This window comes from Pogona vitticeps, chromosome 5, assembly GCF_051106095.1.
Source record: "Pogona vitticeps strain Pit_001003342236 chromosome 5, PviZW2.1, whole genome shotgun sequence".
Taxonomy (NCBI): Eukaryota; Metazoa; Chordata; class Lepidosauria; order Squamata; family Agamidae; genus Pogona; species Pogona vitticeps.
The window spans coordinates 104,635,170-104,648,964 of NC_135787.1; the positions used below are offsets into that span (position 1 = coordinate 104,635,170).

Consider the following 13,795-nt stretch of genomic DNA (forward strand, 5'->3'; position numbering starts at 1 on the left):
CCTGTTCCATTTGAGCTTAGCTGCAATCATCTCAGAAACTGGGGATAGATATAGATATTCCTATGAACAGAGTATGGTTGCAAACTATCCCTGTTGTAATGCTAAATGTCTGAAGCAATTAACTTCACAAATGATCTGCTCCTGAATTGTTAACATGCTTTGATCCACCGGCTTTTTGGACTTTCCTTACAAGAGGGGATAGCTAAAAGGATTATCATGGTGTGCACCTGCACTCCCAAATTACTAGAACAGCATTGAAGGTGAGTGGTTTTTCTGATACAAAGGGTGAAAGTAAACTCTTCCACTGGCTGATGTACTATAGCCTTGTATGCTTTCCCCATTACTGGGGTGGGGGGTGGGGAGATTAAATACCCCAATGGCTCTTGATGGCAAAGCTTAGAATGAGTTTTCCTTCAGCCCTGTGGTCCAAAGTCAACTCAGTAATCAACCTCACTTTTTTAGTGCCAGCCACATCACCTTAGTAATGTATAAATCAAATCCTGAATAATATCCTGCCTTCCTGACAAAGATGGGACTCAAGGTAGCTCAAACTTATATTAAATAAAATCTGCCAGCTCTCCAATGTGACAGCTTTTGCTCCTTGTGTATTTGTAGCATTGTCTGGATGAATGTTATGAGATCAGTGTGCATCTATATCAGTACTGTACTGTCATCATCAGCTCTCCATGCACAAACCGCTTCTTCCACAGATAGATGACACCTGGGAGTTACACTTTTGTCTGAAACTGGCCTGCCATTTGGCTTAAGGCAGGAATAAAAACTTCCTTCCCCCTGCTCCCATAATGGTAAACTAGGTTTAAAGGGTGTGTGTGTATAGTTTTGAATCTGAAAGACTGCCTCCCTGCCCCCAGTACAGAAAAAACAACTGGTAACTTTGAAAGATGTTTATTGATCTAACATGCTTGACTGAAAAATACAACAACAATCCAGTTATGTCAAAATGATTCAATACACTTTAAAACTTCCATAATCTTAAAAGTTTCTAATGTTTCCTTTTTAAACTGTTGTTTTTGTATCATTCTCACATAAAAATACACAATATTTTAAAGGATGTATCTCAGGAGAAATATTCTTCAGAGAATAATTCCCGATTTGACATAGAAATGTTCTTGAGGCAAACAAAAAGGGCAGGGGCAAGGACTCTTTTAAAGTAATATACTCCAGCTCTTTCTAAACGTGTTTTTCAAGTGCTATGAGAAAATGTAAACATTTCAAGCTTCTTTATAAGTTTGAAAAAGCCAAGTTTCATTTATTTTCATTCTTCTGGGGTTATGACTTAGGCAAAATCATCTTTTTAAAAATAGCCACATTAAGGCAGGTTCATAATCTAACATTCTTCCACATGATCATGCATGTGAGCACATAAACATGTGCTCAAAAAAGTATGACCAAGGTTGTACATGTTGGAAGCTATTACTATCACAGAATTTATGAATTTATGTTATAGGAATGAGATATCTGCTATTTCCCTGGGCATATAGCTTGGATTACCTTAGTCCTTCTTCACACTATTATATACCTGCACACTTGATCATGGAAACAATATCATTAATCCATAATAACAGATAATTTTGGAACATAATGGATCATCATACAATGCTAAAAACGTCTGTTCGAGTTCTTCTTCAGGAATGTCAACAAATAATTGAATGAGTGTTTTTATCCTGGAAATTACCAGTGAATGAAATAACATGGAAAATCTACTTATTGTGTACAGCACTGAGATTTAACCCTGAGCCCTAAGTTCCTGAAGTGCTTTTGACCCAAAATAATAATAATAAAATCCACGTTTATATGTTTGCTGTGAACTGCTTGTATGGATTCCTCTTCAGTTCTGAAGAATAACTGGTGCATGCACATAATTTGTCAGCTCTGATGAAGATGCGAGATCTGTATTCCTTGTGTAAAGGTGATTTCACATATCTGGAGAGCTCACTGTTTAAGTAACCTAAAGCATTTGTATAGTGTCCTCTACAAAAATAACACCTAGTTCGAATTTTTCTTTCTTTATTATCATGTTACGGTGAATCTCGGTGCTTTATTTACCAAATCACCATATTTGATGTGATAAAAAGGCAATCCCCATCTCCATCTAATAAAAGGATAATATAAAGTAACAGCAGAGCCAATATCATTGATTATGTTCAATTAGCTATAAATAGGTGCAAATTCCATACAATTCTAGTGTCATTGCCAGAGAAGAATCAAAATGCAGGAATTACCATTATGAATATGTGACTTGAGTCCCAAACATCAAGGCCCTGTAATAATGGATTCCCATAAAGAAACGAAATGTGATTTTACAATACCAAAATTCTTGAGATCCTTGGGGCAGTGGTTTGTTCCTGAGTTTATATCTAATTATCTCTCTTATGGATTGTTCTGCTGTTTACATCATGTTAATAATGAGCACAATATCACATTTCATTCTATTAATAGCAGACTCAAAAAGATAATTTGTGAATACTCTGAACTTAAAAGACTAGGGGCAAAACTATACTCACTTGTGTGTAAGGGCAATCTCATAGATGTTTCTCACCCTTGGCAGACTCCTCTTGCATACTCAGCCTCACAGTGGAAGCAGAATCAGGCGCTGTGGGTGTGCATGAGAGAAGAAAACACTGTGCAACTGCCCTTAAACACTCTGGGAAAACTTCAACAGGATTTGGGTTTAGAGCGGTATTGATTTGAAAAGAGAAGAATAAGAATTGTGCTTCCTTTAACCTCTTAAATATCTAGGGATACTGTATTATACCTGCTGTAACAGTTCCAAAAACATGGCACAGTTTTGTTTGCCCACATGACTATCTTGTGAAGCCAGTTTTAAATAAACAAATGCTAATATTTAGCAGCACACAAGTAGAACCGCAGATATTAGGAATGAATCATTTTGCTGAAGAGTCTTCTTCATTTAGTATGTTCAAGATAACATGGAATATACAAAATGCATCAACATCTCTCCATATAGAAGGCATCCCCTTTTGTATTAGATTGCTTTTTAAAAACAACGAACTGCTAGCCTCATTAAGGTACTCCTAGAAGCCTGTGAATACCAAATGCCTTTGCTTTCTGTTCATTTTTGACTCTCCAATTTGTCCATAAAGAAAGAAGAAAAATATATTTGTAATTTAATGTATGTTCACTTATAATTTTCAGCAAGCAACACAGAGCTGCTAATATTGTGTGTAGGCTGAGAGTTTCATATTTACATCCTGCAATAATCAAGTGTTCCTTGGTGTGGGCAAATCAATAACTATAGGTGGATTGAGTGGCTGGTAATTCACTGTACACACAGAAGCATTCACATAGGTCGTAGTTCCATCAGCCATAACTCCATAACCTGAAAGAAAGAAAGAAAAAAAGAAAGAAAGAAAGAAAGAAAGAAAGAAAGAAAGGTCTTTTTGAGTAGTTATATTTTTGCTTTGCTTTAAGTCAACTATCAAAATCAGTGGCAGGCAAGAGAAGTGTTATGATCCTGCATAGTGCAAATAGTTTGGCTATGTATGTTAGCTGAATGTTGCGGCCACTGCCAGGCCAGAAAGGCTTCGGGCAGCGTGGGCAGCTCTTTGCCTCCCATCCCCGGATAACGCGAGAACTTGAGGGTCTCTCGAGAGGTCTAAAGAGCAAGGGGGTACACCAGGTTACTTAAGAGGCATTCCCCTTCGAGCTGCCCTTTGGTCGCCTTTGGGGCTAGAGAGGAATTTTTGACCTTCATCCTGATAGGCCTTTGGATGGGGGGAATTTTTCTCCTATCCCACACTGGAACAGGGTGTTGGCATTTTTGGTGGAAATTCCGGTCACACTGGCGGGTAGTGCAGAAAAAACAGGTATTTTCTGGTGAGTCCCACTGTAAGATCAGGTAAGTTAACAGCGCATCAGACCTCCCAGCACTGCAGATTGTGCAATTACAGTGATTGGGGGGGAGAGATGCGCTGGGCCACTTCCAGACCAACAGTCATCAACTAAAGATGGCTTGGGGTCTGCGGGTGTCTGTTAGTGGCTGGCTGGGTCCCTGCTGTCTTTAAGACTATGATAACCTGGGGCCGGGGACTCATCCATCTGTTGATTAAGGGGTATTTGGATATCTCTGTGGTTTACCTGTTTCCACACTACAGCAGGCCTCCCCTTTGCCAAAGGATAGCTAATTTGAATTTTCAATCAATAAAGTGTGGCCTGTGTTTTAACCCATATTATCTGTCTCACGTCTTTATTCTGGGGTTGTGGGGGCAAAAGGGGTTTCTGTCACTTTGGAGAATGTGGTGCTTCACAGGTTATATTGTGTCCAAATCTTCTAGAAGAGGGTTTATATCCAGCAGCATTCTCCACTGTGACATTATGATGACAGGATTTTAATGCATTGCTACACTGCAGAAAGGACATGGCACCACTGATGTCTCCTTGAATGTCATTCTCAACGTATTTACAGGAACTATTCTTAACTTCTCCAACCAATTTCAACAATTATTTTAAAAAATGTCTCCAGACAGGAGGATCATGTTTAGTAGAGATATCCTGAAGTTATTCTTGGTTCTACTGTGAACAAACTAGAGACTATACCCAACTCATCTTCTCTGGAGCCAATTGTCTCTAATCAGATTAGTGTTTTGAATAAATCTCTTGGGAGTCACACTGTCCCCCCCCCTTTTCTCCACTGCTGCCAAAATAAGATATGTTACACAAATTTCCTTGTTGGTCATGCATCTCATCAGACAGTGTTTCTTAGAAAATCAGCCAGGAATTTGTTCAGTGAAAGACAGACAGATCACAAACCAAATCTCATTTTTAACAGAATCGGTTATTCAAACCAGCATTAATATGTGTGCTGGTGAATGGCACAGAGAGTTAGAGTGTGTGTCTGTGTAGGAGAGATAAAACAGTTGACGATTTCAGCACCTCTCAAGCATTTGAAACAGAGTGAGCAAGTAAGTTCTTACTAAAGAAGAAGGAGTTGACAGCAGCCCTAGAATAATGGTGATTTTGTCACCATTAGCAATGGACCAACATGGAATATAAGTTCAGGTTGGGATAATTTTGGCAAGGAAAATAGTTTTAGTGGGGAGAGAACAGTCAGTTATTTATTCTTTTCAGACAGGCAGAAAATAACTACTGCAGATGTAGCTATTTAGTGTGAGGCATAATTCATCTGCTTGCTGCATGCTATCAACCTATGAAGAACAGCCTGTAGTGTTGAACTTAGCTGTGATGACTTACTTGGGAAACCCAGCTGTAAGGACCTCAAATATCTCAAAAGTTTGCAGTTTCCCATTTGTTTTCTTCAAATTCCTGTCATTTGCAATAAGAACTCTGTCCCCTTTATCATTCTACTTACTCTGTAAGCAGTGCTGCTATAACACCCTGCTCAAATTTTAATGTGTATGTTGCCAAAACAGACACAACTTACTCATCAGTCTAGTTCTGAATGGCATTTGTGTTACTCCTTCAGTGCAAGTGAAGCTGAACTGGCATTTGCTCAGACATGTGCTTGTGAAAATCCTAGCCGTTGTGTTCTAAGAGAGTTAATTTACAATTGTCAGGATATAAGAATTTACATATTTGGTGGGACTTACAAATTGTTTCTTTGTATATCAGGCAAAAACAAAAAAATTGAAAAAAAATAAAAACATTTTGGCACCTTGAAGATCAACTTATATTTTAATGTGAGCTTTCACTGATCAAATCCACTTCCTCAGACATAAGAGCGAGATTATGTCACAAATTTATGTAAATTTAAACATGGCACCAAAATTGATTGGTTGGTTAATCTGGAGACTATACATCTGTTAATGCAGTGTAAAACAGCATTTACCTTTTTTGAAGCCACATCATACTGTTGGCTCATATTCAGCTTGTGATCTACAATTCCAAGATCCTTCTCACTCCTAGTAACACTGAACCAAGTATTCCCCACCTTGCAACTGTGTGTTTGGTGTTTTCCCCCTTAGGTGCAGATCTATGCATTTATCCCTGTTAAATTTCATTCTGTTGTATTTAGCCCAATGTTCAAGTCTATCAAGATATTTTTTTTAAATTTGTTCCTGTCTTCCAAGGCTTGCTTTAGTCATTCCACCCAATTTTGTGTCATCCATAAATTTGGTAAGTATTCCCTGCATTAGGAGATTGCTAACCAGCCTGACTTGCTCTATGTCCAAGCTGAACCTTTTTGGTCCAGTGGCAGGGCTATTCCTTTTTGAGGATGCGCTGGAACAACTCCCATATGGATGGAAGGGTGATTTTAAGGGAGATCGTTCCCAGCAAAGTGACCCTTTCCAAAGTGATTCTTTCCAGTGGAGACACACCTTACTTAATTTAGAATACAGAGGAACTGACTGCTACCAGAAAAACAAAATAATTTAAGGTACTAAGTTCTTATGTACATAAAGCTAGCAAACAATTACTCTTTGGGATATTATGGCTGTTCTTTTTCAAATTCAAGGTAGCTAAAATGGTCAACATTCACTTGAAACCTATATTAGCACATCTGAATGACAACACTGTACTTGAACCACTTCATTTTGTGGTGGATTCCTTCATCTGTTGAAGAGGGCTCCATCTCCAAAAGTTCCACCTGGAATTGTCTCTTTTCTCACACACACTCTCATTCTCTCTCTCCCTCACATACACACACACTTTCTGACCTTCATGGATATGTCCAAAAACATGAAGTCGGGGCTGTATTCGTCTCTGGACTGTATTCAGCAGCTCAACACATCCTACTCTTTGCATTTTCTTAGGAACCCAATCTAAGAAACCTTTAAAATGATGAAATAAATAAAAAGAAGAAAGATAAATTATCTAAGAAACATACTTTTAATTTAAAAATCCACATTGTGGAATATCTCCTTTAAAATTTAACTGAATATTTTGAGAAAAATCTTTGAAAGCATATATAGTCATTGCTCGATATGAAGAAATTAATAGTATTCACAGGGTAATGGAAGGAATAGGTACCTCAAAATGATGAACACTAACCTTGGCACTAACAGTTGTTTAAGGTAACAATCTCTGTATTTGTGTATTGGCTAGAGGCACTTATAAATAAAGCTAATTATTTTAATTAATTTAGAGAAAAATCTCATTTATCTATACTGATAAGCCTACAACACAAACCTCTAATCTTTAACTAACCCCTCTGTTATGTTCCTTTGAGTCAAATGAAATAAATAGGATAGCAGTAGGACAATTTAAGGCTTCTTTTGTTTCTTTTGTTTGTGGATTTACGAGTAAGATATGGATGCATGAGAGAATGAATTTTTAAAATGACAGCTAAGACCATTATGAGATACCCAGTGTGGTGTAATAGAGTGATGGACAATAACTCAGGAGACCTGGGTTCAAATTCCCTGCTCTCAGCCATGGAAACTTATTGGGGATATGGCGAAACATTAGGAAGAACAACCTTCAGAACACGGCCAAAGAGCCCGAAACACCCACAACAACCATTAGATCCCGGCCGTGAAAGCCTTCTCGTATAGGTAGAATCTGTTGCTCTGCATGCAGTATCACTTATAATATTTGTGCTGAGAACAACACAGCTTCATTTGTGCTAAAATTAAAACCAGGGGAGAAAAATAAATCTGTCTGAAGAGAAAACATGGTAGTTACTCTATTTTATTTTCAGAATAAAACTTTGAAATCAACAACACAACAACGTGCCATGCCTGAGGGAAAAAATTGATTAGTGTATTAATTTAATTTAATTCAGATTTTTACAGATTCAGAGGTAGAAGCTTGGCATGATATGATGGGTTCAGAATTTTATAGAATATTATAATGAGCTGCAAATCACTGAATTAACTTCATCAGAGCTGCAAAATGGCAGCATTATGAACAGCAGACATATTCCACCAATATTTAGCTAATACTTAGATTTTTGGTTAAAATGTGTTTCAGCTATATAATATCAATCAAAGACTGTGTCTTGTATTTTTTAATAGTAGTAGTACTAGTAATAGCAGCAGCAGCAGTAGTTACCAGCAGCAGTAGCAGTAGCAGCAGCCTGCATGGATTTCTGATAAACATATACACAATGAAAATCAAAATTGGGAACAAATCCAGCCTACCCATTAGAACTACCTTACAAACCCATGCCCTTTTCAAGGTCCCAGTAGGGGTCTTTGGCCATGCACACACCCTGAATCAATGCACCTTGCAGAGCAGTTGACTCACCATACCCCCACTGATTTAATGGGCCTACTTAAGTTGTGACTTACTACTGGTTTTCAGCCACAATGTGGACCAGAGGGCAGAACTGAAGATAAATCTATAGCAAGTCAAAGAACACAACATATATTCTTTCATTAATGTGGCAACCTAGCCCCAACTTCTACCTCATGTGGTATACATACATAGAACCAGGAGCTAACATTGCTGCAGCAGTGGCTTTGTGGCTCAGTGGTGCAGACCTCTACACCAGTGGTCCCCAACCTTGGGCCTCCAGATGTTCTTGGACTTCAACTCCCAGAAATCCTGGCCAGCAGAGGTGGTGATGAAGGATTCCGGGAGGTGTAGTCCAAGAACATCTGGAGGCCCAAGTTTGGGGACCACTGCTCTACACAACACTTCTGGCTTTTTTAAAAAAAATCTGTTTAAACAACTTCCACCATGTCAGGGGTAGACATGGAGAGTCAGACAACTTGCCAAAGAGCTAGCATCAAGCCATTATTTCACAACTTATATTCAATGCAGCCTTGAAAAATCTAAGAGAAAATGATGAGGTGAGGGAAGAAGAACAGAAAGTATCTACCACAGAACACACTGAAACAGACTGAAATCCAAGCTGTTGCTTTCCCAGTGGCTGGAAACAGTTAATTGTAAATAAGGCTGTTACATAAAGGCAAAAAGTATTTCCACTTCAAAAACTTTGCGAACTAAAATCCATGAAATTAACTTCTCCATTAAATTAAGCATTATTTATGTTGAACATGTTTTTGTTTGCATGCAATATCAGCCTTCTGAAGCTTTCCCATATGTTTGCAGCTTATTATGTACACCTGACTACACAAACTAAGAATAATTGATTACACCTAACTAACAATTAGAGACTGCTTTAGATTTTCCCCCCCTAACGTTTGGTTACTTCAAAACAGGAATCTGCAACTGGCAGGAAAATATAAATCTTTGTCATGAACAATCAAACAGACTGTTCTGATGAAAACTCGAAAAAGAAAAGAAAGCTTGTTTAAAAATAAAAATGAAACAAAAACAGAAATAGTAGTTTCCTCTACAAGAAGGAAAGATTTTGGATTCTATCTCTATAGGACACAAAGAGCTCAGAGCTGGTATAGCTCAGTAGATTGAAGCACCTGCTCACGAGTTTGAATCCCCACTGTGTCTGCCCAGGAAAAGGGTCAGCCAAGACCTCCCAGAGTGTTTGTGGGATCAGTGTCTTGCCATCTGTGTGAGCTTGGGCAAGCTGCACAGTTGCAGGGTGCTATCAGAAGAAGGGACTAGTAAATAATTTCTGAGAAGTTTATACCATGAAAAGCCCCAGAGGATCCCAGGTAGGGTGGTTAAAACTGACATAATAAAGGAGTATATGGAAAGGGACTATTTGAAATAACACAGGCAACCAGAAATGGGGAAGGGGAAGGAAAATGTCTGGTATGTGTCTAGGCCGTACACTTGTCCCCCTCTGGCAACCTCTGGAACATATTTTGAATGAGTGAAAAGAAATTACATAACAGCAGCAGATCCAGGCATCACTTGTCAAATTATAGGAGTAGCATAGGTATATTGTGGGGCTTTTTTGGCACAGGTGATCCACCAAGTGGTGAAAGGCATCTGTTATAGCATGGGATTTTCCTCAACTATGTACCTTGCATTTAGTGTGCTTTCATTTGTGATTGATCATAACAGGGGTTTAATTTGCAGTTCAGACTGTCGAGGCATATATTTTGAAGGAAATCCTGATGTGGAAGGGAACAGGTGAACCATAGGGAAATACATATTCTGGTTAATATTGCGTTTCACTGTCATGAATGCTAAGAAGATGGAAGAGTAAGTCTTGCATGCTCTTAGTACACATCTGGATAACATTTCCTTGGAGAAGATGTGAGAACTGTAGGTGGGGAACTTGACTTGGATATTACTGAAAGGTATCAAAAAGGAGTAAAGGCATTACTTTTGGGTATACTGTATAAAGCTGACACTGCTCTTATTATCATCTTATCCATTCTAGCAGCAAACTCGGACAGGATTTCTTTTCCAGCTTTGTTGTTTGATGAGAGATTGAAGATTGGAAGTTTTATATGGAGGTCTATCTTCTACCACTGAACTTCTCCTGCAACTCATTCCTCTGCCACATAAGGCCTGAAATAGGTGTTTCACCAATGTATTTAATCCATATTTTTTTTTCATTTGGAGTTTTGGCATAGGTGGGACAAAAATCAGCCCCTCCAAAAACTAGGTTAATTTTGAGAGATGAAATCTAGCAACTTTTCAGGGATTGTTTTCATTTAAAGATGATTTGTGCCAATCCCATGGGCCATGTTGTCCCATTTATTCATTTACCTCCTGTCTTGTCAGCTTTCCAAATCTTGGGTGCCTTCTATGCTACTTGAGGTCAATATAGTTGTGTCACTCATTCCACTTATTTTTCTGTTCCTCAGCTCTCAGAGTGAATGAGCAGTGCAAGAGAAGGATTTCAGTTGGGCAATTTAGTTTTCATTTTTGGGGCTTTGTTATGCCAACTCAGCTGTTACCTCCACAGATTCCAGTCTATTATTTTTGAAAAGTTTTGTAAAGTTTGGGTATTAATGATTTTTTAAATAGTTAACCTCTGTGGTTTAAAGTCACAAGCTGACTGGGATTTGATATAGAGAGCAAAATTCAAATCAGGTAGCCTGTTGTAATACCATCCCTTGGGTGCCTATATACCCCCATCTCTATATAAAACCAAGTTGAAAATATTGAAGAACTGAGAAAGTTTCAGTAGTGGAGCATAATCAAGTTGCCACACCAGTTTCTTCCACCATTAAAAGTAGCAAAGCAGTGTCAGCAAACAGTAAGTGCTTTAAAATGGCATTGTTTTCAAGAGGTGAATTAAGTATATTAAAACACGTACAATTCTCCCACAGATATAAATAAGATCTAATGTATTTAACTTGAATGGACTTTTCCCTTGTGTTTATATGCCACCTTGCTCACAGACAACAACTGAAATCCTGTTGATTGGCATAACAGGTCACACTAGAGAAGACCCACTCAATCAGTGGGGATTTGTGAGTACATACATTCCACTGATCAGTCTTTGAACAGGGACTTCACTCAAATCATTTAAACAAGCAAACAAAATATTAATATAACATGCCTTTTTACCAAAAAGCTAAGATAGTTACAAGTAACTTGAGCCACTACTTTATACATTAACTAATTTATTAATTGCCATCAAATCAATTCCAGATTACGGCAACCATTTCCAGAGTTTCCCAGGTATACAGTACTTAGATTAAAATTACAATTCCTTTCTTCTGGGGTTATGCAGATGTCATATAGCTTCTACACTGGCCAGCCCTTCTCCTAAAAGGCATTGTAGGGAATTGAACTGCTAACACCAGGTCCTAAGATTCACCAGCCTATCCAGATAGTCCATATAAGCTCTAAGTACAGTGGTGCCTCGCATAGTGATCGCTCCGTTGAGCGACGAAATCGCTTAGTGACTAACTTTTTGCAATCGCAAAAGCGATTGCTTTGCGATGGTCCCTATGGGCTTTTTTCACTTTGTGATGATCGCGGGGAAGCGATAAGGGCAAAGCAACCCTTTTTTAACAGCTGATCGGCGGTTTCAAAATGGCCACCAGGAAAACAAAATGGCCACCTGCTGGTTTTCCTTGCTTTAGAGGCAACGAAAATGGCCGCCCCATGGAGGATTTTCGCTTAAAGATGAGTTTTTAAGCCCATAGGAACGCATTAATCGTGTTTTAATGCATTTCTATGGGCTTTTAAATATCGCTTAGCAATGAAACCGCTTAGCAATGTTTTTTCCGGAATGGATTAAAGTCACTAAGCAAGGCACCACTGTAAATAGGCACATGGGAAGGAAGTAATTTTGTACTGATAAGCCAGCTACTATACTAATCACTACAAAAAGAAAGACATCAGTCTACAAGTATGTCATGAAAATATGCTTGCATTCTGTACTTCACCAGATACACTATATCTACTCCATATGGAAACACTTAAGCAAACACTCTGGTCCCGCAAAGGAAATCTGTGTGTGGAGGTGATACAGATGCAGATTTTGACCCATAGTGCAAACTGCATCTAAGTCTCAATGAGATGGCTGGATAAGTGTTTTGAGGAATACATGCATTCCCTATTTGGGCCCCATGAGCTGTCATGTGCAACTATTTCTGCCTGACTACAGGTGAGGCCTACAGAACCTACAAATATAGAAAAGGAATTTGAAATCATATAAAATCCAAAAAGTAGCATGTTTTATTAACAGCAAAATTACCTTGTGTGCTTTTTAAAAAATCTGGAGTAAACATTCCAGCTTGTATAATATTAATTATCTATGGTTTATGCAAATATGACTAAAATATTCTGTAGAAAATGGATCTTTAGGTTGTTTCATATTTGCAAATAACTAGTACAAATCATTTAAATATTTAGTGTTCTTATAGATTTTAGGATGTTCAAAGTACTTCATCATTATCTTTTTGTGATCCTTAGTTAATCATGTAAAATAGCTTAGCATAACTATGCTCATAACTAGATGGTAAGCTGAACTCAGGAAACTGGCTTACAGGAGGGAAAAATACGTATGAAGTGCATTCACACATTTAACATGAAGCTGTTACCCTAAGGCCACCTAGGATCAATGGGGCCTCACGGAGCTGTCCTTGAAAAAGAGTTCAGAAACAGCAACTAATGTGAAATGTAGCTACACAGAAGGAGCTTCTTCAAAGAATGTGAGTACTATGAATACATTGAGCATCCCCTGGTCAAAAACAGCTTCTTGTCAGCTGATCCTTCCACTCCAGAAGCACCATTGAATTGCTTCTTACACAAACAACGATTGCAAATGGCCAGATAACACATTACTTGGAACTGTTTAGTTGGCCTCTTTGTGTCTGAATCCAATTCAAGTGCTGGCTCTTACCTGTGAAGTACCCCAAACACAGGGTTGCCAGACGTCCGGCAAAATGAGGACATGTCCTCGTTTTGAAGCTAAAGTCCTCTGTCCGGCATGCAAAGCTAAAAAGCTTTAAAATGTCTGGCTTTTCTATTTTCACCCCCATCCCCTGCAGCCAAACCTCAAAATGTAAACCATCTCTCCCTCCTTCCTTGGTTGTAAGGCACTTGTAAATCCTCCGTTCTTTTAGAGATCGGAGGTAAGCCAGTTTGATTGGTTACAACTGTACAACAAAGCCTGGGGCAATCAATGACTGCTTCTGGGGGAAGTGACTGAGAGCACAAGGGAAAACTTCAATTAAGGAGGGAAGAAAGGTGTGAGAGGGCAACTGGTGGCTTCACAGAGCTTGTTTAAAAGTAAGATTGTAGAAAATTTAGGGAGGGAGGGTGTATGTGTGAGAGAGAGAGACTTACTTTTATAAAACCATGAAAAAAGGTCGTGACTGCAAGGCTCAAGGGTGTGAAGGAAGGATGGGTGGAAATGGACATGAGAGGAAATGGGCATACTGAATGAGAGGAAATGGACAAACATTGAGGAAGGGTGTGTGTGTGTGTGTGAGAGAGAGAGAGAGAGAGACAGACAGACAGACTGACTGACTGACAGACAGACAGACAGACAGACTTGATTCTTCCACTCTTC

The 13,795-nt window shown here is 38.7% G+C and overlaps 1 protein-coding gene across 6 annotated transcripts in view; it reads right to left on the reverse strand.

The window, feature by feature from the left end:
* Window positions 1–890: 890 nt before the first annotated feature.
* MPPED1 (metallophosphoesterase domain containing 1) overlaps window positions 891–13,795 on the reverse strand; it is a 141,283-nt gene continuing 128,378 nt past the window's right edge. For all 6 annotated transcript variants that reach the window (XM_073000831.2, XM_078394211.1, XM_073000832.2 and 3 more), the window contains 2 exons: window positions 6,657–6,770; window positions 891–3,361 (listed from right to left, as the gene is read on the reverse strand). In XM_073000831.2, the coding sequence (XP_072856932.1) occupies window positions 3,243–3,361; window positions 6,657–6,770 (233 nt within the window). In that variant the 3' untranslated portion in view covers window positions 891–3,242. The remainder of the gene's footprint in view (window positions 3,362–6,656; window positions 6,771–13,795) is intronic.